The sequence below is a fragment of the Cheilinus undulatus genome, linkage group 16 (assembly GCF_018320785.1).
Source record: "Cheilinus undulatus linkage group 16, ASM1832078v1, whole genome shotgun sequence".
Lineage (NCBI taxonomy): Eukaryota > Metazoa > Chordata > Actinopteri > Labriformes > Labridae > Cheilinus > Cheilinus undulatus.
The window spans coordinates 7,491,412-7,519,098 of NC_054880.1; the positions used below are offsets into that span (position 1 = coordinate 7,491,412).

A 27,687-nucleotide genomic window follows, 5' to 3' on the forward strand; every position below is an offset into this window, starting at 1 on the left:
TAGATTTTCCCAAATCTCTGACGTTAATCTCAGAATTCTATTTTATTCCTGATTCCCTGATTTTCAGATTTCTGTCTGTCTGAATTCTGACCACGATTTCAGAATCCATGTAATTTATATTAAGATAATAAGATCAAACTGAGGGCTTCATCGTGGATGTAGACGTACTGAGGGCTTCATCGTGGATGTAGACGTACTGAGGGCTTCATCGTGGATGTAGACGTACTGAGGGCTTCATCGTGGATGTAGACGCACTGAGGGCTTCATCGTGGATGTAGACGTACTGAGGGCTTCATCGTGGATGTAGACGCACTGAGGGCTTCATCGTGGATGTAGACGTACTGAGGGCTTCATCGTGGATGTAGATGCACTGAGGGCTTCATCGTGGATGTAGACGTACTGAGGGCTTCATCGTGGATGTAGATGCACTGAGGGCTTCATCGTGGATGTAGACGTACTGAGGGCTTCATCGTGGATGTAGATGTACTGAGGGCTTCATCGTGGATGTAGACGTACTGAGGGCTTCATCGTGGATGTAGATGTACTGAGGGCTTCATCGTGGATGTAGACGTACTGAGGGCTTCATCGTGGATGTAGATGTACTGAGGGCTTCATCGTGGATGTAGACGTACTGAGGGCTCCATCGTGTCATCAAGCCAAGCTCAAGATATCTGATGAGGATGATGTAACGTCAACATGGCTCCTGGTTAATTGGGAGAAAATTTGAAGAACTTTGATATCTTTCATAGCCCTTTATCACGTTTTTAATTGACTAACCTTTCAAATTAACAAATAAAAGTTCCAGTTATCAGCTGTTGTTGATGTTTGCATCAGATGCTGTCTTCTAATGAAGTCCCACCTTCAGATAAACTCTTCATTTCAGCTAATCATCACCCTGTTATAGCCCTGATCTCTTCCGCATCGTGTGCCTCAGGTGAGTTTTTGTGCCAGGTTTGTTTTTGAAGGTGAAAGGTGTCAAAGACTTTGTCGTCGTCACCTGGGAGTTTACAGAATGACAACAGAAGAACGTGAGGTTATCTGACTCTTCTGTTAATCAGTTATTTATTTACAGCTCACTCCTAGTCCGGAGGTCACCACCGCTGTATCTCTGATTCTTCACACGAGACGATCATGTTTTACTTTGTGAGAGTGTGACAGCGTGGACATGGGGATAACCAAGCAATCCAACAAGAAGAAGAAGATCATTGTGAGTATCTCCTCTGGTTTTTATATTTTCAGTTACAAGCCAGAGTTGCTTTTGTCAGCTATTTCAAATTTAGTCTTAGCTTTTAGTTGGAAATGTTTTGTTGTTTTTGCCATACTGTAGTCAGGATTTAGTCTATATAAACTCAGCATTTTAATCTAGTTTCAGTCAAGACAGAGTCCTTACATTTCAGTCTTTACTGTAGTCAAATGTTTATGCTCTGAACTCATGTAAGTAGCTAGATCAATATTAATAAAGAACATGAATGCTCTCTTGAGATTATTCCTCAGCATCTTTCAGATTCAGGTCTGGGCTGCTCCTAAAGGGGGATTTTCTTTTTTTGAAGCCATGCCAGCTCCTTCTGAGCTTCAGCTGGTGGACAGCCACCCTGAGATTATCCTGTGGGATACTGGGAAAAACATGATGGAAGCGGCCCAGGCCCTCAGGCAGCAAAGCAGCCCCAAATCCTGATGCTCCCCCACCGTTTCTCTCTGTGGGGGTGATGCTCTCTTGCTATAGCCCACTGATGTTACATCCAGTGCCATTGAAACTCAATCCCAGAATCAGATCTGACAGGATTAAAACAGATTTTACAGTTTCCCATACTTTTGGTGTACATATCCAAGAACTATTTCTGTTGCAAAAAGGTGCCGTGCTTGTACTTACAATTGTCCTGTATTAAATATTAAATCTCTATGGTGAACATGTGTTTCTTGACTAACTTCTTAAAAATGATTTGACTATTTTCTTGTGTAATGTTGTCTGGTAGTTTGTTCCATTCTTGCATATCTCTGTACAGAACCATTTGTTTAATTGTGTTTGTTTTTGATTTTGGTAGTGTAAAATTTCCTCTGGTAGCATGTCTGGTTGCATAGCTATGTCTATCAGAACTACAATATACCTTTTCATACAAGATTGATGGTTTTTTTGTTATTGAAATATTTTTAAAGAAAACCATCAGTGAGTACAATAATTTTTTCTTAACCACAGCCAGTTAAGAGGACCCTGAATTCTCCTGGATGAACTGTGCTCTCTTTTATCACCTGGATCTGACTCCTGCTGAGCTCAAACATGTCCGTGTGCTTTTAATAGCACCAGAGTAAAGGTAAACATGCTGGGACTGCACAGGAATGTCAGGAAACGTAACATAGGTGTTTGCAATCAAACATGAATGTCCCTGAGGACAATCTCTGCTCCTCTTCTGTGGTAGATATTCAACAAATACTGAGAGACACTCCTCCAGACTGGAGGATCATTTCTGAGAAGTTTATGTTAATGACAGTCCTGCGTCCTCAGTTTGAAACTCAGTGGTACAAATGTGAGTTTTATGGATAATTCCATAAAACGTCCATATCATCACAGATGCTCGAATAGAGGAACATAAGAGACAGACAGCCGTGCTGGAGAGGTTCTTAAAACGAGGTCAAAGAGGCAGTAGTCCTTAGACGAGGGTATGAACCGATCTCTACATTCATGAAAGAATCCAAGGCATCTGTCTCCACAGACTAAAAAGGCTTTTAGCACAGGTAACAACTTCAAACCCACTTCACAAGAAGTCTGCTGAAGGCCGCTATCAAAGCAACCTGGGCTTCAGTTACACCTGAGCAGTGCCACAGGCTGACCGCCTCTATGCCACGCCGCATTGATGCAGTAATTCATGCATAAGGAGGCCCCACCAAGTATTGAAGGCATAAATGAACATACTTTTCAGAAGCCTGACATTTCTGTTTAAAATATCCATTTTTTATTGATCTTATGTAATATTCTAATTTTCAGAGACACTGAATTTTGGGTTTTCATATCTGTAAGCCATAATCATCAACAATAAATAAAGGCTTGAAATATTTCACTCTATGTGTGATGAGTCTGTATAATACATGGGTTTCACTTACAAAGAAGAGTGACAAAATATAGTGAACTTTTTCATGATATTCTAATTTTTAAAAATGTACCCATGTTAATGTTTGTATCCTGACAATATTTATGATTCATCTTTGTGTCTTACAGATCGGGGCGTTGGCGGTGGCCGTTGTCACCATAATCCTCGGCCTGGGACTTGGACTCGGACTTGATCTGCAGAAATGTCGAGATGAAGGTGATGATGGACACAAAAAAACACATCAGACATTTTCACTGACCTTAGAGCCGTTAACTCAAAGCTGCTCTCGTCATCACATCAATACGGTCAGGAGGGACTCGGTGGTATGATAGGTAGAATCATTGCACTGATTCATTTAGATGTAAAACATGATTGTTTTTAGTTTTAGTTGAGTCTGGGAATGAAAATCTATGAGCCACCCTCCTTTTTCACCCACCACTTTATCCTAGGAAGCAGCATGACGTAGGACATAGGACAGTCACTGAGGTCTACAGCATGTAGGCTATTTAATAACAGGAAAGGTTCAAACCAGGGGTGTCAAAGTCAATGACAGCAGGGGCCGAAATCTGAGTTTAGCTCTAACCTGAGGGCCCAACAGGGTAAATAAAGACACACTCAATCACAGCAGGGGCCGAAATCTGAGTTTAGCTCTAACCTGAGGGCCCAACAGGGTAAATAAAGACACACTCAATCACAGCAGGGGCCGAAATCTGAGTTTAGCTCTAACCTGAGGGCCCAACAGGGTAAATAAAGACCAAAATATAAGAAAAAATGTTTTCAAAAGGCAAATATATAAAATAGAAAGTAAAAATCATGACTTCAAAAGATCAAAATATAAGATAAAATATAAAAATCATGAGTTTAGGGCTCAAAATATTAGATAAAATATAAAAATCATGAGTTTAGAGCTCAAAATATTAGATAAAATATAAAAATCATGAGTTTAGAGCTCAAAATATTAGATAAAATATAAAAATCATGGATTTAGAGCTCAAAATATTAGATAAAATACAAAAATCATGAGATTAGACCTCAGACCTGTGGGCCACTTTTAGCTAAAATAGGATATGATCCTGCGGGCCGGGTAAAACTGCACCATGGGCCGCATGTGGCCCCCGGGCCTTGAGTTTGACACCCGTGGTTTAAACAGTTAAAGAGGATACACTGGCTGGTTCATGAAGAGAAAAAGTTGACCTTTGTTTTTATTATGAGCCTGGTTAGAGTCTCTGTTGCTGTCAGGTCCTCAAACTCAGATTGAACTGCCACTAAACCACAACTGATGGAGGGGCCACACTCCAGGTCTGTCATCAGGCAGATCCATTTGTCAAAGCTCCATAACGTTTGTACCAGGCCTGAGAAAGGGCCTGACCAATCAGCATCATTAGAGGAGAATGAAGCGGTAGCTACAGGTGAGGTTTGGCTTCTGGTGGCTATGGATGCTGCTGTAGCATCGCAGCAGTTTTACCAGAACTGGGCCACATTTCTTTCTGAAGTCCAGAGTGAAGAGGAGCACTGAGAGCTTCCCTGGCTGAAGATGTTTTTGCACCTCTCCTGTTTGGCCTCGGCATGAGTTTTATCCACCATCAAGCTCCACTCTTCATTACCTACAGCTGTCTGTCCAGCTCAGGGTGGCCCATTATAAATGTGACAGAACAGTTTTCCACTCACCTTCTGAGAATTCTGTGGAGAGATCTGTCCTTCCCAAACATTTTCTCTCGGAGGTTTCCAAGCAGAATGTGAAATATGCTGATGTATGAAAGAGTGTCCGGTTAAAAGTCCGCAGGAACAAGTGGAAAATCAGAGTTCAGGGAATGCTGTTTGCTGTCAGCCGACTTTTGTTGATACCCACATCTGGAAGGTGGCGGGCTCCAATTTCCTCCCCTGCTCTACACAGATCCCCCATGTTTCCTTATACACTCAGCCATAATAATTTCCTATCTGAGTTTGCATCAAGAGTTGACTGGCTTCAGCAGTGAGGTAGAAAAATCACATCGCTGAGTCAGCTTTACTGGACTGATTCAGGAAAGGACTCATGGGTAAAATGTTTCTATCCATCTCACTTTACTTTTGAAGACATGAACGTACCGTGTCAGTGTTGATGCCTGAGTGCTGCTGATTGACCCCAGTCGCTGGCTCAAGGGTCTGTGGAGTTTCCCATCATCTTGGCCCCATAAGACTGCTGAGTTTCCAAAGTGATGGCTCATTCCGTATGAATGCTGGAAATGCTGCACTCATCGATGATTGTTCAGTCCTAGGAGCTCAAAGGAGGGCCAATTAAAAGCTGACGAAGGAAACAAAGCACAGAGAGAACTCAGTAAACATCAGACGGAGGGTTAACAGCCATGACCTGCAGCTGCTCTTCGGCCCATGGAAGCAAAGATCCAATAAAACGTTGAATCAGACCAATTCAGTCTGAGGAAAGTGTGCTTTCTAAGGGTCCATGTGTAATCATTTACCATTATTAGAAGAAGATTTCTGGCAGCTGTAAGCACCTTTACGTTTTATTTCTCTGTAGCATCTGTAACAACACATGCCCCCCGCCTCAACAACCACTGCAGAGATAACAATCCAACCAGAGCCTTGTTTAAAAGATTCCCTCTGAATAGACCATACAGGAGAAAGCTTTGACTTGTGATGGCAGCAACACATATCAAAAAAGTAGAGACGGGGCACCTCAAAGATGAACGTCCTGTGACCTCTGTGACCTTCTGACACTGATGGACTGTGGTGTGTTCCACCTGTTGTTATGGTGGTGAGATTTACAGTAAGGACTCTGTCTGCATTTGTGGCACCTGTATGGGGTAATGCTTTTTTTTTGGCCACTAGATGGCAGAGTGACCTCTTGTTTGTGTGTCAATCATAGAAGAAATGATGCCTGTTGCCATGGTAAAGAGGGGATTGACGTAAACAGTATCTCTCTCGCTTGCCTGACTGTTGTGTGTCCCGCCGTTCAAGTAATAAAATGAACATTCTTCTTACACCAAGAACTTCGCCTCTGCCTCAGTGGTGAAACACATTGTTTGTATTTTGTAACCATGAAGTATGAGGATAACTGTGGGGAGAACTTACCCCTAAATGCTCCGGGTCTGTCTGTGCTGCGGTCTGACTGCACCATTGTCTTGTTTTGTCTGAATGTGTCCTCTCCCACTGAGTTTGTGTCTCTTTTAAAATCGTCTGGCCGGCCTAACACTGTCCATATGTTTGACAAATTGCAGCACTAGTGTGTTGGATAGTGTGTGCCCTCTTTGGTGTCCTCCATGTGGACAAAATGTGACAAGGTTTCCTCTGTGTTTAAAGGGACACAGTGTCCTCTTAAATGCCTTCTAAATGGACATAAAGGGACACAGTGACCTCTTAAATGCCTTCTAAATGGACATAAAGGGACACAGTGACCTCTTAGGTGCCCTCTAAGTGGACATAAAGGGACACAGTGTCCTCTTAAGTGCCCTCTAAGTGGACATAAAGGGACACAGTGACCTCTTAAGTGCCCTCTAAGTGGACATAAAGGGACACAGTGGCCTCTTAAGTGCCCTCTAAGTGGACATAAAGGGACACAGTGACCTCTTAAGTGCCCTCTAAGTGGATATAAAGGGACACAGTGGCCTCTTAAGTGCCCTCTAAGTGGACATAAAGGGACACAGTGACCTCTTAAGTGCCCTCTAAGTGGACATAAAGGGACACAGTGTCCTCTTAAGTGCCCTCTAAGTGGACATAAAGGGACACAGTGACCTCTTAAGTGCCCTCTAAGTGGACATAAAGGGACACAGTGTCCTCTTAAGTGCCCTCTAAGTGGACATAAAGGGACATATTGGCCTCTTAAGTGCCTTCTAAGTGGACATAAAGGGACACAGTGTCCTCTTAAGTGCCCTCTACGTGGACATAAAGGGACATATTGGCCACTTAAGTGCCCTCTAAGTGGACATAAAGGGACACAGTGTCCTCTTAAGTGCCCTCTAAGTGGACATAAAGGGACATATTGGCCTCTTAAGTGCCCTCTAAGTGGACATAAAGGGACATATTGGCCTCTTAAGTGCCCTCTACGTGGACATAAAGGGACACAGTGTCCTCTTAAGTGCCCTCTAAGTGGACATAAAGGGACATATTGGCCTCTTAAGTGCCCTCTAAGTGGACATAAAGGGACATATTGGCCTCTAAGTGCCCTCTACGTGGACATAAGTCACATGAGGATTTTATAAGGAAACATTCTAAGGGTCACATGATATTCCAATGCACTTCAAGGTGTGGATAACCCGCCTATGTACATATTATGGATGATCCTGCACAGTCAGCAGAAGAGACGACTTCTCAGGGTGAGAAACTAACATTTCCTCCTGATGACAGAGCTGTTCATGAGTTTTCAGATTCAGGAAAAACAGCCCAGACATGTGACAGAAACTCTGCTTGTGTGCTGTCAGACATGTAAAGAGGTTATTAAAGACTGGGAGGATGATAAAACATGTTTAACAAGATGTTCAGACCACAGAGAAGAGCAGTAAAAAGACTTTATATTCCTAACCTTTAAAACCCATCAGTACCATATGGACCACAGGGCTGTACATTAACTTTTTTTGCCCATAGCGCTGGTGCTACAGAGGTTGACAATCTTGTAGCCCAGAACAAAAACTTGTAGCACAATATATAAAATATTTGTATGCCTGACCAGCCCACATGGAGGGAATCCTGGCCACCAGAAACCCCCACGTCTAGCTCCAGGACTAGCCCTGCTTTCCCATTTCAGGGTGAGGTAGCTGTTATGATTCAGGTGGTTCACAGAGGCTTACTGAATCACTTTTAGTCTGGACCCTGACCCTCCTGGACCAATTTGCTTTACCAGAGCAAGTGCCCTACAAACCCCTCCACTACTGTAAGGTGTGATTCTTGTAGGGGGGCTCAGAGTTGATTTGCCGCTCCCTCTCTTTGAAAGGAGTCAGTTGAGGTGAGCATCTGATCAGGAACCCCCTGTTCGCCTCTCTTTGGAGGTCTTTTGGGCAAGTCCATCTAGGAAGAGACTTCCAGGCAGGCCCAGAACTCTCTGGATGGGTTGATGGGTTAGGTATCCCATGTCAGAGGGATGTCTGGGTGGACTTGTTAAGCCTGCTGCCACAGGGACTTGGTCCTGGATAGGTAGAAGAAAAAGGTTGGAGTGAGAAAGAAACAGATGCATTCATAATGTTTTGAATAATCTTGTGTTTTCCTTTTGCAGTCGTTCCTCACACGTCCTGCAGGAACCGCTGCTATGAGCCGTATGACGGAGACGTCCCCGGCTGCAGGTGTGACGCTGGCTGTAACAACAGCTGCTGCTACGACTACCACGACATCTGCACCGTCCCCAGTAAGACTCCTCACTCACCTTCCATACAGTCCACAATGATTCACCCTTATGCTGGTGTTTTTGTGCTTGGATTGGAGTGAAGCTTCCTGCTGTTGTTCTTTCAGCTGAGCAGTGGGAGTGCACGAGGCTGCGCTGTGGAGAGACCAGGCTGTCTAAGAGCAAATGCCACTGCTCTGATGACTGTCTGTCTGCAGGAGACTGCTGCACCAACTACAAACATGTCTGCCACGGTGAGGATGTGCAGTGAGGATAAGATCCAAGAGAAGATTAGACAGCCCACATGAAAGAGGCTGAGTAGAGAGAAACAGAGATAAGACGAGGTTAAACTGTAAATACTACCAAAGAGGAACACTACTGTTGGACATGGACCCATCAGTACAGCAGAGAGGTTATCCAGGTGAGGGGTGAAGGGTCGGGAAGCTTCTTTTATTAGTGGAAATCCTACTTTAAGACTTTAAAGGGAGGCAGACTCACATGATCACAGAGTCAGATTAAATCCTTGATTGCACCATCACCATGTCAGTCTCTTTATGTTGTTTAAGCTGGAAACGTCAGGGTTGGAACTGCAAACTTGATGCTGTCAGAGTCACTCTGACCATATCTTCTATAGACCTTTAAGCCAATGCTACTGGTTGAACTTTTCCATGTATCCTTATCACCTTCATCTCTATTCTGGAGATATATATGCACATCCTTCCTGAACTTCCTCGCCTGCTTTGAAGCGCAGAGCACGCTGAAGTTTGTAGAAGTTTCAGGTGCTTTCAGAAATGTTTGAATTCACCTTTAATATATCAGACTTAAACATCCTACTTTAGTGATTAGATTCCATAATCTGGTTCACTTTACTTATACTTTGTGAATTTTCATCGATCTGCTGCAGGAGAGACGGAGTGGGTTGAGGACTCGTGTGATGACTTGTCGTCTGCGGTTTGTCCCAAAAGGTAAGAAAGTGTTTGGTAATCAAACAGGCATGCTCTAATTTACTTTAAGTCATCTTGAGATCTCCGTTACATAAACAGACGTCCTGCTTTCAGCTTGATTTTCTGCACAAAGTGGCATTTTGTTTGCTCAATACTTCCAGTATTCTTGACGATTTCTTGTTGAAATAATCCTTTAATAAGCGTGCCTCAGGTACCAGCAGGATCATCTCTTAAAGATGATAAAATCGAGTAATAATAAAGATATTTTTAGTGAAAAAGTATGGAGTCAATATTGTTGCAAAACTTAAATTCATACGTTTTGAGATCATGTTTCGCTCAAATTTCCTTCAAAGTTGGCAGAAAAATCTGAGCCCAAAATCAACAAGTCACACTGTCAGAATAGTAACATTTCCTCTAGAGCAGGGGTGTCAAACTCAAGGCCCGGGGGCCAAATCCGGCCCGTGGTACAGTTGTATCTGGCCCGCAAGATCATCTTTCTATTATAACTGGCCCACCAGTAAAAGGTCTGCAGATTCCCCCAGTATCAACACGTTACTTTACCTTGATGATTTCAGATTCTCTTGTTAAATTATAGAAATCCAAAAAAGTTAGCAGTTAAAATAATTAGATAAAAAATAAGAAAGATGGGAAAAGAAATATATGTTGTCATTTCATATTTTCAGTTTTGCATCTCACAATTCTGACTTAAACTTATGATTTTGACTTTTTTCCATGTTTTGACTTTTTCATATTATATGTTAACCTTCAAGATTCACAATTTAAAATTCTAAGTCATATTTTTTACCTTTTTTTTGACTTTCTATTTCATATATTTTCCTTTTTAAAGCATTATTTTGCCTTTAAACTAGGGATGCATCGAAATGAAAATTCTTGGCTGAAACGGAAACACAGAAAGAAATAATTATGCCAGGTATTAGTACCATAGATTTATGGCTATGGCTGTGTACTAACCTCACTAAAATTAATTGCAATTGCTTAAATTAATATTAATGCTTTAAAGAATAAATCAAATACAAAATTATGTAAATGTTTATTAAGCACTGACTTTCCACCAATGCACAATATAAAATAAAATACAATGTGAAATAAAATGTTTAACCTGACCCCACTCATGTATGCATTAACTCAGTGGTTCAGCCTTTTTTCACTCATGTACCCCCTCATGTTCCAGCCCAGTACCCCCTAAACAGCACAAAGCTTTGTTGGCCATAAAGAAAGACATTGAACAGCGCTGATTTATCAACTTTACAACTCACAAACACTTTGAAATTACAAAGATTAGATTTTTTTTTGTTTCAGAAATTTTAAATGCTAGAAATGCACAACTAAATTCATGGTAGATCTTCTCATCACTAAATGTGTGAATTCAAACTAATGTAGTGAAAACTGTGAGTGGACAGACATAAAACCATTTAAAACCATCAGTAGTAAAGCACTGCTCAGCTGCAGCCGTCTCTCTGGAACTATTTGGAAATAAAAACAGAAGTAGAAAGAACTAGAAACCTGTAAATAATTAACTAGTTATAAAAAAGACAGCTTTTCTAGTTTTCAGTGTTTTTTATATTTTTTGTATTTTGCTAATGGTGAAATGAGGATGACAGTTTATAGTTAATGTTGACCTTGTTAGGCTCTTAGGTAAGGCCTGAATTCAGAATCCGTGATTGACTTTGACACTCCTGGCCTAACTAGTCCGGCCCTCATTGGAGCAAATCTGTCCCCAGACTCGAGTTTGACACCCCTGCTCTAGAGCGGTGCGGCCATGATGACTCCAACTTCCAAACACAGGCCCGCCCCTGCCTGTACGCAGACTAGCATAGGGCGCAGGGCCTCATCACCGTGGGGGGCCTCACTCTGAGAGGTGTTTTATTTCCTCTCTCTGAACATCAGTCCAGGGTTTGTATGATAAAAATGATCCAGGAATTGTTTATATAACACTGACCAAACACAAACTTTTCCTGGCCGTCACACATCAGTGAATTAACCCTGAAGATATCTATTTCTGGAGATCGCTGCCATCTGTGGTCAGTGAAGTGTATCCGCCCTCTCTCTCTCTTTCCTGATACTTGCAGCAGAGAAACTCTCACCTCATCTGTCCTGTACATCCACCCAATATTCTGCAACCTCTCTTTTCAATATTTAACCATAAGGGTTGATATTTAACAATAAAATGTCAACCTTATTTTCACCGGAAATGAATCATGGGGGTAAAAAACATGGCGTTGATGGTAAATCAATGCGATTAATAGGTGAACACGACAAGATAAAAACTCCACATCTGAGATAAAGAGTCAAACTGGTAAGTTTAAAGGTAAAAACAGGACATTTAAAGTCAAAAATAATGTTTTTAAAAGGCAAAATATGAGATAAAATTACAAATCATGAATTTAAACAGTCAACATATAAGTTAAACATTGAAATCGCGAGTTTCAAATGTCAAAATATGAAATAAAATTAAAAATCATGAGTTTTTAGGTAAAGAAATGAGATAAAATTTCAAGTTAGGAGTTGAAAAAGGTCAAAACGTAAGATAAAAGTCAAAATCATGATTTTTAAAGGTAAAAAACTGATATAAAATTAAAAATCATGAGTTTTAAAGGTCAAAAATGAGATAAAAGTTAAAGTTAGGAGTTCAGAAAGGTTAATATGCGAGATAAAAGTCAAAATCATGACTTTAAAAGGTCTAAATAGGATTTAAAATGTGAAATTATGAATCTAAAAGGTGAAAAATGAGAGAAAAAGTCAAAGTTATGAGATGTGAAGGTTGAAATATAAAATAAACAGTCAAAACCATAACTTTTAGTCATATATGTGAGATGCAAAATTACAAATATAGAGAAAACGCCCATTCCTCCTACGTTCCTGACTTTTATCCAGTTATTTTAACTGTTTACTTTTTCTAATTTTCATGAATTAACAAGGATGTTATCATCAAAGTTTAGGCTACATTTTTATACTTGAGGAAATCTGCAGACCTCAAACTGGTCGGCCAGTTAGAATAAAAACATCATATGATCTGGTGGGCCGGGTAAAACTGTACCACGGGCCGGATTTGGCCCCAGGGCCTTGAGTTTGACACCCGTGGTTTAAACCAAGCTCTCCAAATGCTCGGATAAATAAATACATACAGCTCAAAAGTTCAGGATCTCTTGGAAATGTTCTCGTTTCCACGGAAACACATGAAACTATTCTGAATAGCAAATGAACAGGACATGCTGACATTGTCAGAGTTAAAAATGAAGATTTTAATGGAAATGTTGAATGAGTTCTTCAGACTTCGTCTTCATTAAAACCTCCTCCTGCAGCATATACAGCCGTGCAGACCTCAGGAATTCTAGCTGTGGATTTTTCCAGCCTCTGATGAGAGTTCCCTCCATGCTGGACTGGCTTGATGGAGTCTTCCACCGTACCGTACGGTTAAGCTCCTCCCACAAAAGCTCAGTAGGGGTCAGATCCAGAGAGTGTGCCGGCCACTCCATCAGTCAGAACTCTGACTGACTGCTTGTTCTTTAAATATTGCTGACACCTTTTGGAGGAGGGTTTTGGGTCTTTATCCTGCTGTAGGATTAAACTGGCCTCAGTCAAGTGCTGTCCTTGGGGTATGGCATGCTGTTGCAAAATCTTGTGGTTCCACTTCCACTCCGTGTTTTCGAAGCACCTCCAGACCATCACACTGCCTCCCCCATGCTTCTGTTTGGTTTCTTCTGTTTGATCCAAAGACCTCAAACTTGGACTCATCCTTCCATGACGCCTTCCTCCAGTCCTCAGTCCTCCAGTCCTCCAGTCCTCCAGTCCTCAGTCCTCCAGTCCTCAGTCCTTCAGTCCTCAGTCCTCCAGTGACCAGTGTCTGTGCTCTTAAGACCATCTCAGTTTTTTCTTTCATTGGCTGGTCTGAGATGTGAGTTTTTTGGGGTATTCTGCCATGAAGTCCAGCATCCTGAGGTCACTGTTGATGCTGACTGCTCTACGCAGCTGCAGATCTGTGCTTGCATTTGCAGATCTTTCACATTTTATGACCTGTTCAGGACTTTAACAGCATTGCACTGATAATATCTATACACTAGACTCTACTTCCTGTTTTTATCTTGTGGCAGCTCTGTGGCTCATCGCTGAATGTTCCTGCATGTTTTCCATCTAATTTCCTCTATTTTATTTTATTTCCTCCATCGTAGCTTCAAGCAGCAGCCTCTGCTCCTGATCTCGCTGGACGGACTCCGGGCGGAGTATATGGCCACGTGGAGCCATCTGATTCCTGTTCTGGACAAACTGAGTTAGTGTCAAACCTATCACGTCTCCACACTTCCTGTCCTGAGGGGTAAAGAGGACCTGAAACCACTTGAGAAGGGTTTTGTGTGGCCGGCTTCTGTTAGATGTTTCCTGTCAGATAGAATCTGGTTTCAGGGTGTTAGGGTTAGGCTAAATTATGAAATTAACCGTGAATTAGAAACATGCCTGGAACTGTCACAGTAAGTATCCATCCAGCTTTATCTCTGAAAAAATGCAGCTGTGACGAGTGTCTGCACACACACACCTGCTCAGTCTGCTGACAGATCCGTCTCCAGAGAGCTCAGAGATGCTCTGTGAATTGGCCTGAAGGATTTTTCTGAAAGAGTCAAAAAGAGCTGAGCTTGTCATTTGAAGTTTTTTCACTTCCAAAGAAACTTCTGAATCACTCCTTTTTGCATGAAATGAGAAGTTCAAGACAAAACAAGTCGACCTGTTTTCAAATTTACAGAGAAATCTGAGTCATCAACAAACCAGAGGCAATAAGGAGTTAAATGTCATCAACCACACTGATCTCAGATGAATCTGTTAGCAGTATAATCACGGCATGGTTATGTAGGCTAGGAGCGTTGAAAAAGGGACTCTTCGTTTCATTACACCAAGTTTCCTGTTTAATAAAAGAACACACATCACATGATTGATTTGATAAAACATTCAGATATCAGTCTCTGTGTTCTGACCTGTTCTTTCTCTGACATCACAGGGAGCTGTGGGACGTCCGCTCCATACATGCAGGCCGCGTTTCCAAGCAAGACGTTTCCAAACCACTACACCATAGTGACGGTAAACACACACACACCCACACACCCCCACACCCACACACCCACCCACACACACACACACACACACATACAGTATAGCTGCATGTCAGTGAGCATCAGCTAGGTGCCAACAATGCGTCCACTGGTAGACAATAGACGCATGGTTCTGATCCAACTTTGGACACCTGAGATTTAAGTCCCAATTCTCAGATCAGAGTCCGAATTCTCAGATTAAAGTCAGAATTCTCAGATTAGAGTCCGAATTCTCAGATTAGAGTCAGAATTCTCAGATTAGAGTCAGAATTCTCAGATTAGAGTCCGAATTCTCAGATTAGAGTCCGAATTCTCAGATTAGAGTCCGAATTCTCAGATTAGAGTCAGAATTCTGAGATTAGAGTCCGAACTCTCAGATTAGAGTCAGAATTCTGAGATTAGAGTCCGAATTCTCAGATTAAAGCCAGAATTCTTAGATTAAACCAGAATTCTCAGATTAGAGTCAGAATTCTTAACCTGACATGCCAGATGGATATGTTTCACACATCCATGTGGTGACCCTCTTATGGACAGTGTTGGGGAAAGGGCAGAGCCTTTGAAAAAAACTCAGAAGGTGATTGGATGAACGTTCTGGGTCAGTGCATTTTCTGGCAGATCCATTTCTTGGTTGAAACCAGACTTTACAAATAGGAGAAACTGTCGTTATTCCGTTTTTGTTTTTTTTTTTTTTACCAAAAATGGAAAAAACGGAAAATGAGCCATTTTCTTGTTTTTAACCACAAATGGTAAAAAGATTTAAAAAAACAAGTTGTTTTTCTGTTTTTTTTTTTTTTTTTTTTTCCATTTTGGTTACAAAAAACGGAAAAGCAACATTTTAAAAAAAAGGGTCCAATTTTTATTTTCATTTTTTTCAATTCTGTCATTTTGTTTTCTTTATTTCATGAAATACTAGAAGAAAAGGAAATCATGTGACCATTAGGAAAGGTGAGCATTTCAAAATAAAAGCCTCCATGTCAAACAAGAGTCATCCATTGAATTTTATAGTGTGATAATAGATAGATAAAGAAGAGGGGGAAAATATCTATTAATCAATGCATCCCAAACATAGACATGTCAGAACTCGACTTTTGTGGTTTTTGAAAAGAAAACAACTCACTGCTGTTCTTTGTTCTTCTTGTAACGAAGAAATGTCGTCAAGTTCTGATAAAACTGGAGCTTTAGCAGCATCCACGCTAAGCTCTTCTGCCATAACTGCACCGACCTCTTGTTGCTGCTTGCTTACGCCCAACAGTACCGCCCCTCGTCACTGATTGGTCCCGTCACTTTCTAACCGGGCCCAAACGGTTCAGACGGTAGCTTTGCAGGATTCACCAGTCAGAAACACAGAAACGGGAGAATCCAGAATTCTAGGATTAGTGTCAGCAATCTGAGATAAAAGTAAAAAAACATCACTGATCAGAGTCAGAGTTATGAGATTTAAGTCAGAATTCATAGATGAGTCAGAATTCTGACAATAGAGTTCCTAACCCCCCCCCATAGATCAACCTACTTGGGCGTTAATGGCTATAAACTCGATTAGAAATTATATTTTGAAGGAAATAAAAAAAAAATTAAACAACAGTATGTTCATGAGAACAACACATTTATTTATTTTAAAGTGGGCCGTAGCATCTGTCAAGCCCTGGTACAAGCAGAGGCATCGAGCCCTGATGTCGGTTAAATTCACTGATATTTGATCCAGCTAACTACATTTAGGAGGACTTTAACACACGCCTGCTTTCCTCTCCTTCAGGGTTTATATCCAGAGTCCAACGGTCTGGTTGATAACAGCATGTACGACCCGGTGTTTGATGCCAGCTTCAGCCTGTCCAGTTCAGAGAAAGACAACCCTGCCTGGTACCTCGGCCAGCCTGTGAGTCTCTTTAGCTTCAGTTCAAATTTAATGGCTGCTATTGTAAACACAACATGGACAAACCTGAGGGTTTCACACTCTACCTGATCATAAATCTCACTGCTGAGAGAACAGAGCTACAATAAGCTCTTAGATAAGATTAGGTGGAATTTTGGCTCCCCAGGCGATCCTTGATTTAGACCACAGTGGCTGTAAGTGTGGCTCAGTTAAGGTAATGTTATGAATTCTTAGATTTTTAAGAATCAAGATTACTTTTTCCCCACAAAAACCCAGTGAAAATTCCCCCTGCTCGTTTAGGCAAACTTGGTGCACCTGAGGTGGCTGCTCCCAGCTGAGAGCTGTTGGTAATCAGCAGAGCTGGGAGGCTATATAGGGAGCAGGCTGCTGCTCAGTTTGGGTTGGGTTTTAAGTGTGTGTGAGGGTCAACGCCATCAGTTGGCTCTCTCTATTTGTGTTTGAGTTTAAGGAAAAAGAGATTATTTTGTTTCAGGGCTTTTGGTTTGTGTGTGAGGGGGAAAATCAAAAATATTTCATTTCACTTACCCCTTATTGGAAAATGACTCCCACCTATCCTTGTTTTGGGTCAAATATACAGTAATATACAGTAAGACATAACAGTAAGCATCAGAATTAATGTGAACAGCCAGCGGATATCCTCTCTCACAGCTCCAACATAAACATCTCCTTATGAGACCATGTTTATTTAGCTTCAGATATCATCTGTTTTAGTCCTCAGGGTGGTCCTTCTGGCTCTCTGGTTTCTCCTCCGTCTGACTGCAGCACACCAGTTCAACCAGCAGTCAGAGTGGAGGAGGGGTATTTAGAGGAACAGAGAGAGCAGCGGAGGGCACAGTTAAGGCCTTTGAACATTGAGTTGGCGTACTTCGTCCAAATTTTTCACATGCTAAAAAATAAAATCATGTTTAAACACTGATGCCAAAATTTTCATCTGTCATATTTATTTTTGGAACAGGTTCAATTTTATGTGAAATTTCACATCAGTCCAAGTCATTTAAATGGATGATTGATGATTCAAAACAGCGCCTGCTGCGTCCTCCTCGCTTGCTCACCCCTGCCTGACCCGTCCTCGCTCTCTCTCTCTCTCTCACACAATGATCCCTCACCTCAAACACTAAAGTTTGCTCATTTATTATGTGGATACCAACTATGGAAACATAACACAGAGCAGTGATCGATGGTTCAGTTCAGCACCTGTAGCTTTATTCTCTCTCCTGTTGCTTAACCCCACCCAACTTCCCTCTCTCTACCTCTCTCACATCGAGACCTGACTTCAAACACCGTAGTTTGCCTGTGCATTGTGTGGATATCAGCAGTGGAAACCTGACAGATAAAGGCAGAAGTTCTGACCTACTCACAGGTCATAACAGAGACTGAATTAGAACGCTGCTCTCCAACGTGGGTCAGCGCTATGACGCATGAGCAGGTGCGGTATGAAGCTCTCAGTCAGGATGGATCCATCCGGATTTTAAAGGGGTGACAGAGCCAAAGGCTCGCAGTACGAAACTATTTGCCACATTCTACGAATTTTCACAGTAAAGGCAAATAAAAAACACATCGGGCTCAGTGTGCAAGGTCTGAGTACGTGATATTTTTTCAGATTACGGATCCAATAACGGCTATGACTTTGGCACTTTGTTAAGTTTTGTTTAAAATCATATTCAAGGGCTCATATTAAACCATGTTTTCCACACGTTTACATTCTTAGTAACTTGTTTCCCACTCTCATTTCTCTGCTTTCCATCTTGTGGAATCACACACAAACACAATAACCTGACAGAAGGGGAGGGCTCAGTGCACACAAGGGTAATAAGCTACAGGTGGGCTAGGACAATCAGACACAGGTGAGCTTAGCAGTCGACTCAGACAACACTGGCACCACGTCAAACGTCGATGCGACATCAATCTTGTCCAGTCTTGGCAAACAGTATGACCGGACTACAGGTGTGACCCTAACAGGGTAAGAGATTGGCACCAGCCTCTAGCAAAATGCAGGTACTTCTTTGCATTGTTGGGATTATTTGCCCACCATCCCCAAGACTGGGGTGGGTCAAATAGAGTAAGAGTCCAATGTGCTGGGATGCTTTGACTCAGTAGCATGAGAAAGAGTACTTCAATACAACCAGTCGATCTGCTAGAGTCATGTTTGAGCCGATGCCCCGCTTGTTTTACATGAGAGGTGGTTAAGTAAGGGGTGAACATGAGTCAGCATGAGATTGCAGCAAATGTGCACAATTTATTAAACTCTCGACAACCTGATGACTACAGAGAGTGGACCCTGATAGACCCAGAGAATGGACCCTGATAAACCAGAGAATGGACCCTGATAAACCCAGAGAATGGACCCTGATAAACCAGAGAATGGCCCTTGATAAACCAGAGAATGGCCCCTGATAAACCCAGAGAATGGACCCTGATAGACCCAGAGACTGGACCCTGATAAACCAGAGAATGGACCCTGATAAACCAGAGAATGGACCCTGATAAACCAGAGAATGGACCCTGATAAACCAGAGAATGGACCCTGATAAACCCAGAGAATGGCCCCTGATAAACCAGAGAATGGACCCTGATAAACCAGAGAATGGACCCTGATAAACCAGAGTATGGACCCTGATAAACCCAGAGAATGGCCCCTGATAAACCCAGAGAATGGCCCCTGATAAACCCAGAGAATGGCCCCTGATAAACCAGAGAATGGCCCCTGATAAACCAGAGAATGGCCCCTGATAAACCCAGAGAATGGACCCTGATAAACCCAGAGAATGGCCCCTGATAAACCAGAGAATGGACCCTGATAAACCAGAGAATGGACCCTGATAAACCAGAGAATGGACCCTGATAAACCCAGAGAATGGCCCCTGATAAACCAGAGAATGGACCCTGATAAACCCAGAGAATGGACCCTGATAAACCAGAGAATGGACCCTGATAAACCCAGAGAATGGACCCTGATAAACCCAGAGAATGGACCCTGATAAACCCAGAGAATGGACCCTGATAAACCAGAGAATGGACCCTGATAAACCAGAGAATGGACCCTGATAAACCAAGAGAATGGCCCCTGATAAACCCAGAGACTGGACCCTGATAAACCCAGAGAATGGCCCCTGATAAACCCAGAGACTGGACCCTGATAAACCCAGAGAATGGACCCTGATAAACCCAGAGAATGGACCCTGATAAACCAGAGAATGGACCCTGATAAACCAGAGAATGGACCCTGATAAACCCAGAGAATGGCCCCTGATAAACCAGAGAATGGCCCCTGATAAACCAGAGACTGGACCCTGATAAACCCAGAGAATGGACCCTGATAAACCAGAGAATGGCCCCTGATAAACCCAGAGAATGGACCCTGATAAACCAGAGAATGGACCCTGATAAACCAAGAGAATGGACCCTAAAAAACCCAGAGAATGGACCCTGATAAACCAGAGAATGGACCCTGATAAACCCAGAGACTGGACCCTGATAAACCCAGAGAATGGCCCCTGATAAACCCAGAGACTGGACCCTGATAAACCCAGAGAATGGACCCTGATAAACCCAGAGAATGGACCCTGATAAACCCAGAGAGTGGACCCTGATCATGGGGTCCAGTTGTGGTTTGTTGACATCAATGATTGTGTGTTAGCTGAGTTGCATTGGTGCTAGCGTCCTGGCTAACAATTTCCTTGTTTTGGAGCTAAAAAATAAACCAAACTATTTTTGAGTTCTAATGTTGAAACATTTTAACTCATTTAACCACCTTTTGTATTCATAGGCCACTTTGTTTTGTTACTTTAAACCATTTTTGCTGCTTATTGATCATTTTTGCCACATTTTTACCACTTTACACCGCGTTCCACATTATTATGCAAATGACGTTTTTCTCTGATTTTCTAAATATCAATCCAAATGACAGTCAGAATATTTTTCAAGTCATCAACAGTTAGAGTATAATTCAAATGTTTTTGAACAAACTTCATAATGATAACTGTTATTTTTTTTAAATAAAAACCTCAAAATGCACTTTTTCACATGTTCCACATTAATCAGGCCACAGGTTTCAGCAATATGGGAAAGAAAAAGGATCTCTGCTGCTGAAAAGTGTCAAATAGTGTAATGCCCTGGACAAGGAATGAAAACATGAGAGATTTCAGGAAAACTTAATCGTGATCATCGTACTGTGAAGAAATTAGTGTCTGATTCAGAGCACAGACGGGTTCCTGCAGATAAAGCCATAATGAGGAAGGTTTCTGACAGACTAATTCAAGAGAGAGCAGATGCTAAAATGCCATCACAAAGCAGCAAACAGGTATTTGAAGCTGCTGGTGCCTCTGGAGTCCCACCAACCTCAAGGTGTAGGATCCTCCAGAGGCTTGCAGTCGTGTATAAACCTACTATTCAGCCCCCCCTAACCAATGCTCACAAGCAGAAACGGTTGCAGTGGGCCCAGAAATACATGAAGACTCATTTTCAAACAGTCTTGTTGACTGATGAGTGCCGTGCAACCCTGGATGGTCCAGATGGAGGAGTAGTGGATGGTTGGTGGATGGCCACCATGTCCCAATGAGGCCGGGACGTCAGCAAGGAGGGGGCAGAGCCATGTTTGGGCCGGAATCATGAGGAGAGATCTGGTAGGCCCCTTTTGGGTCCCTGAAGGTGTGAAAATGACCTCAGCAAAGTATCTAGAGTTTCTGACTGACCACTTTCTTCCATGGTACAAAAAGAAGAACCGTGCCCTCTGTAGCAAAATGATCTTCGTGCATGACAATGAACCATCTCATGCTGCAAAGAATCCCCCTGTGTCATTGGCTGCTATGGGCATAAAAGGAGAGAAACTCATGGTGTGGCCCCCATCCTCCCCTGACCTTTAACCCTAGAGAACCTTTGGAGCATCCTCAAGCTAAAGATCTATGAGGGTGGGAGGCAGTTCACATCAAAACAGCAGCTCTGGGAGGATATTCTGACATCCTGCAAAGAAATTCAAGCAGAAACTCTCCAAAAACTCACAAGTTCAATGGATGAAGAATAGTGAAGGTGATATCAGAGAAGGGCTCCTATGTTAACATGGAACTTGGCCTGTTCAGATGTTTTTGATTGAGATAGCTTTGATTTCAGTAAATATGACCTCCTGATGCTGCAGATTCAACACATGAACATGTTCAGTTCTTTATAACCTATAAAATGTTAAAAACTCTGTTGTGCTTAATAATGTGGAACAGTGCATGTTGAGGTTTTTATCTTTTTGAAAATAATTTTTATCATTATGAAGTTTGTTCAAAAACATTTGAATTATGCTCTAGGCTGATTACTTGAAAAATATTCTGACTGTCATTTGCATTAATATTTAGGAAAATCAGAGAAAAATATCATTTGCATAATAATGTGGAACGCGGTGTAAACCCATTTTTGCCCATGTTGCCACTACTTTTTGTCTACGGTTCTTTTTCCCTTTTGTGCCAATTTTAGCCCATTTTCGACTTCTCTTCGCCTGGTCAACCATTTGCTACTTCTTTTTGCCTTTCTAACCATTTTTGTCGCAACTTTGAACCAATTTTTGCCACCCCTCTTTTCTGCCTGTTGTTGCTACCGTTCACCCTTTGCCACTTTTTTGCTAATTGTGGCCCCTTTTCGCCACTTTTCTTTGTCACATTTTACCCAGTTTTCTTGATTTGATCCCTTTTGCCACTTTTTCCACATTCTGTTGTTTTATTTTTCACAATTTTTGCAACATTTTTAGCACCCTTACCCAACTTCTGCCACTTTTCGCTCTTTTTACCCCATTGCCTGGCCACTGTTTTTTTACCCAATTATTCTCTTTTTTCCACAATTTTTGAGCTATTTTCTATTAATAGTGTCTCAGTTTTTAACATCACCATGAAAGGGTAGTTCATTTTTTTAAGGCTATATTGAACTTCAGCATAAATGAATAAAATGGTTTTGTGTTGTAAATATGTAAATAAATAAGTAAATATGGTTTTCACAGCTTAACTTTACAGTGGACCCTGATTCTGCTGACCTCCGTTGGCCCCCCATTTGGCTGGGCCACAGAAAGCTCTCTCCTTTATCCCCCTTTATTGACGGCCTTGGGTTGTGGGACATCTTTGTTGAGTATGTCTCACTACAAGTCTGTCATTCTGGACACTTCCATCCGGAGCTGTGACGATGCAGTCAGACCAGATCTGTCTGAATCTGAGCCGGCCTTCACCCTCCATATGTGGCCTTGATTGCTGCTCTCTATGACACACCACAAAAGTTGGAACAGTTGATTTTTGGGGCTGATGGGTCCAAAACCCTACGACTGCTGTAATGGGATATAATCATGCTCATAACAGTTTAAAAATATTTAGATTTAATTCTGATCAAGCTGACTTTTCAGTGGCAGTCATCCATCTTTTGTCGTTGCAGATTTGGCTCACAGCAAAGGACCAGGGGCGGAAGTCTGGAACCTTCTTCTGGCCTGGGTCTGACGTCAAAATCAATGGAAGCTACCCTGACCTCTACAAACCTTACGATGGGTGAGATGGTCATTTTAAATGTTTAAATATGGCGCCTTTGCTTTTCAGAAACCTGCTGCTAGTCTGACTAAACTTCAGTTAAACCCTGCAGGAAATGCTGAACGTGAGTGGGAGTTCCTCTGTCACTCCTGTGCTATTGTTCTATGGTTAGGCATCAGCTCCCTGTTTAACCGGAGCAGGAGCTGTGTCAGCATTCTCAGCACTAAGTCAGACATGTCCCTGGTGCCTGTTGGCCTGCTGTGGAAACGCCGTCTCCTCCAGCTGCAGCAGTGTGAACTGACAGGATATTAAAGGTCTCATATGTTACCCTCATAAGTTTACACTGGTCTCAGAGGTCCTCAAGCATGCCTGTGAAGTCTGCCACTGAAAAATCACTCCAGTATTGATTTCTGCATGTCTAAAAACCCCTCTGTGTCAGCCCTGCTCAGAACCAGCTGTTTCTGTGTCTGTGGCTTTAAATGTTACTGAGCTGTCTGACCCCGCCCCTGACCGCGCCCCTCTCAGGAAATGGATGTGGCTCTCCTGATCGTCCTCTCAGCTGAGAAGAGGATCAGGAGAGTAGGGTGGAACTTTCTTCCAAGTAGTGAGGGTCAATCAAACCTGAGGGCAGGGCTAACTCCCCACATGACATCATGAGGGTAAAATCTGAGAACGGCTTGTTTCCACACACATTTTCAGAACGGTGGAGAAAGCGAGGGGGGAGGGAATGGATTTTTCTGATTCTTGGGGGATTGTGGACAGGCCGGGGCACATTTTTGTTAAAAAAGCCTGAAAAAGTGTATTTTACAAAACATGTGACCTTTAAAACCTTTTTAGACTGTTGTCAGCAGCTGTCAAGCCTGAATGAAGCTTTAAAGGCCAACCTGACTGATTCTGGCTTTAAAACAGCGATTTCACCGCTGAACGTAACCTTCTGTTTCTGTGTACTGAGTGGTCCTGGTTATCAGTTAAGGCCCAAATCTTGACATGGAAGCACAAAGTATTTAAATTCTGATTTTAGTCTTTCTGTGGCTCTGCCAATCAGAGACGTTGCTGTGACGCTCAGGGATTGTGGGTAATGTAGTGCTGTTGGCTGAGAGCGTGAATAAACTGTCTTTCTTAAAATGAGGTTGAAAACATTCAAACTCATCTCTAATCTACCAAGCAGCATCCACTGATGATGCTGTGGCTGATAAGGGACAGTAGAAAAAGGAGGCGTGTCTTATCCCTCCTCTCTCCCAGCCCTAAAGCAGGGGTGTCAAACTCAAGGCCCGGGCACCAAATCCGGCCCGTGGTACAGTTATACGCGGCCCACCAGAGCCTATGATATTTTTATTCTAACTGGCCCCCCAGTATGAGGTCTGCAGATTTACTCCAGTATAAAAATGTAAACTTAACCTTGATGGTTTATAAAAAATTAGAAAAAGTAAACAGTTAAAATACTTTGATAAAAAGTCAGGAACGTGGTAAAGAAATTAGTGTTTTCTCCATATTTTCAATTTTGAATCTCACAGTTATGACTAAAAATTATGGTTTTGAATTTTTGTTTCCTATTTTAACCTTCATATCTCACAACTTTAATTTTAATCTCTTATTTTTACTGTTGAGATTAATAATTTTACATTTTAAATCCTATTTTGACCTTTTAAAGTCATGGTTTTGACTTTTATCTCATGTTTTGACCTGTTTGAATTCCTAACTTTGAATTGTTGTTTTACCTTAAAAACTCATGATTTTAATTATATATATATATTTTGACTTTTAAAACTCATTCATTTGAAATCTTTTTTCATATTTTGACATTTTAAACTCATCATTTCGATTTTTACCTCATATTTTGACTGTTAAAAAAAAATCATGATTTTGACTTTTATCTCAGTTGTTGACTTTTAAAATGAATGGTTTCAGTATTCTATCTCATGTTTTGCCTTTTAAAAAATATTTTGACTTTAAATGTCATTTTTGCCTTTTAAACTTCTTAGTTTGATTCTTTTATCTCAGATTTTGAGTTTTTAACTCACCATGTTCACCCTTTAATCACAACATCATTTACCATCATTGCCAAGTTTTTTTTCCCATCATTCATTTCTGATGAAAATAAGGTTGAAATTTTAAGGTTAAATATTCCCCCCGTTATCTTTTTTTATTTATTTAGACTTTAAATTGTTCGCCCTCGGGTTAGACCAAGTTGAGAATCAACCTGCTGTGACTGAGTTTGACACCCCTGCACTGAAGGAATAAGCTGAGAAAAAGGCGCCATAGCTGAAACACACGTGATCAGCAGGTTAAAGTCTAATGACCCCGTCCTTCTCTGTGTTTGCCTTCCAGTAAGGTCCCGTTTGAGGAAAGAGTTTTCACCGTGCTCCAGTGGCTGCAGCTTCCTGAGGACCAAAGGTTGGTTAGTTCTGGAAAAAACAAATATTTCCTGCAGGTTTGTGACAAAGAGATGCTCCAGCCCAGTGCGTTTAGTTGTGATGCTGATCCAGGAGCTGGTTTTTGGGACTCTGCTGGTACCAGTTAGACTCAATAACCACATTCCTTTAAGCTGTGCCGTGGTTTTCTTCTTCACTTCATCTCCATGCACAGACTAGACTACAGGAGATGACTTCACTCAGGCTTCAGGGGTTAAATGTTGCTGCCGTTTGATGGATGCAGTCTTCAGTGCTGTGTATGCTTGTTATCACAGCCCAGTTCCAAAAAAGCTGGGTCCCTGTTAAATATAAATACGAAGAGAAGTAAATGTCAAATCTCATAAACCCATATTTGATTCACAATAGAACCTGAAAACATATCAGATGTTGGTACTGAGACTGCCGACCATTTCATGAAAATATTCGCTCAGCAACACATCTCAAAAAAGTAGGGACAACACAACAAAGGGCTGCAAAAGTAAGATGTACTGACGAAGAAGAGCTGGAGGAGAAGCACCTAACTAATGAGGTTAATTATCAACAGGTCAGTCACATGACTGGCCATAAAAGGAGCATTTTAGAGAGGCAGAGTCTCTCAGAAGTAAACATGGGCAGAGGTTCACCAATCTGTGAAAAAGTGTGGAACTATTTCAGAAAAATATTTGAATCTTCCTCCATCTCCAGTCCATAACATCATCGACAGATTCAGAGAATCTGGAGAAATCTCTGACAGCAAGGGACAAGGCTGAAGGGGCCCTCAGGGGCCCTCAGGGGCCAATGCATTAAAAACAGGCATGATTCTGTAGTGAAATCACTGCATGGGCTCAGGAACATTCCAGAAATCATCGTCTGTCAACACAGTTGGCCGTGCCATCCACCAATGACAGTTAAAGCTGAATCATGGAGAGAAGAAGCCATATGTGACCAGGATCCAGAACCACCGTGGTCCGTCTTCTCTGGACCAGAGCTCATTTAACATGGACTGAGGAAACATGGAAAACTGTTCTGTGGTCAGAGGAAACCTTGGACGCCGTGTCCTGTGGTCTAAAGAGGAGAGGGAGCATCCAGCTTGTTCTCCTGGCTCAGGTCTAAAGCCTGCATCTCTGATGGTATGGGGTTGCATTAGTGCCTATGGGCAGTTCTATCATCTGGAACTATCAATGCTGAAAAGTAGAGAGAGCTTTTAGAGCCACATATGCTCCCATCCAGACAACGTCTCTGTCAGCAAGACCATGCTAGACCACAGACCACATCCATCACAACAGCATGGCTTCACAGGAGGAGAGTCCAGGTCCTGAACTGGTCTGCCTGCAGTCCAGACCTTTCCCCAACAGAAAAAATTTAGAGCAAAGAAGACCCAGGACTGTTAAGCAGATAGAATCCTACATCAGAAAAGAATGGGACAACGTTCCTCTCCTATCAGCTGGTCCCAGACATTCACACACTGTTGTTAAAGAAGAGGGGATGTTCCAAACATGGACCTGTCCCTACTTTTTTGAGATGTGTTGCTGCCATCTAACTCCAAATTTACCAAAATGGTAAAATGTCTCAGTTTCACATCTGATCTGATGTTTCTATTCTATTATGAATCAAATATGGGTTTATACCATTTTACATTTTGTTTTTTTTTTTTTTTGTTCTACACACCGACCCAATTTTTTTGGAATTGGTGTTGTACAGAGAAAGACTGTCAGCTCTGTTGTAGCCAAATATTGTGATTCGTTGCTCCATAAAAGATACTTCTTTGCATAAAGAGTCTCCTGCACAGTTAAGGACGGTGACTGCCCGGTCCAAATAGAGTAAAAATGACTGCAGTTTCTATGATGCATGAACTTTCCAGAGATCAAGAAAACAGTTCAACCTCTACATGACCTCAAAAAAGTTTTTGCTGTTCTGTAACCAGGCAGTAAATCAGTCAGTCAGCGGCTCTACATGACTGTTCCTGAAGACGAGGATATGACCGGTGTTGCTGTTGTTTCTAGATCAATACTCCATCCGTCTATGTGAGCCAGGATCAGAACCTGGTCTATGTGATACCAGGTCTGGCTTGGTGCATTTCTGTTAAAAAGGCCGTATAACTCCAGCTTCCTCTTCTTCCAGACCAGATTTCTACACGCTGTATCTGGAGGAGCCGGATAAATCTGGACACAGCTACGGTCCTGTGAGCGGAGGGGTGAGTTAAGAAGACTCAGTGAATCACATAACTGTGAGAAATGAAAGAGAAAAGAACACATAACAAGTAACTCCAAAGCGCTGCTTCCTAGACGCCTGTTAGAGACGTCTGGATATGCTTGATTTTTCCAAAATAAGAGCAAAAACCTAAAAAAAACTGTGGTTTATAAATGACAAAGTGGAGCAACAACATCTGACATTTAGGAGCCTTTTATTCAAACAGATGGCAGATATTCTCTAAGACCTGTTTATACAGACACATAAATACACCTCTAATGGAGGAGTTAATGAAGAGGG

At 42.0% G+C, this 27,687-nt stretch overlaps 1 protein-coding gene across 1 annotated transcript; it reads left to right on the top strand.

Moving 5' to 3' along the window:
• Positions 1-1,072: 1,072 nt before the first annotated feature.
• On the top strand, positions 1,073-27,400 carry LOC121523503 (ectonucleotide pyrophosphatase/phosphodiesterase family member 1-like). The gene is made up of 11 exons (XM_041808422.1): positions 1,073-1,207; positions 3,212-3,299; positions 8,287-8,415; positions 8,520-8,645; positions 9,296-9,356; positions 13,526-13,623; positions 14,341-14,420; positions 16,185-16,304; positions 22,719-22,828; positions 25,136-25,201; positions 27,319-27,400. The coding sequence occupies exons 1-11, from the start codon at positions 1,166-1,168 to the stop codon at positions 27,398-27,400; spliced, it is 1,002 nt and encodes a 333-aa protein (XP_041664356.1). The 5' UTR covers positions 1,073-1,165.
• Positions 27,401-27,687: the final 287 nt, after the last annotated feature.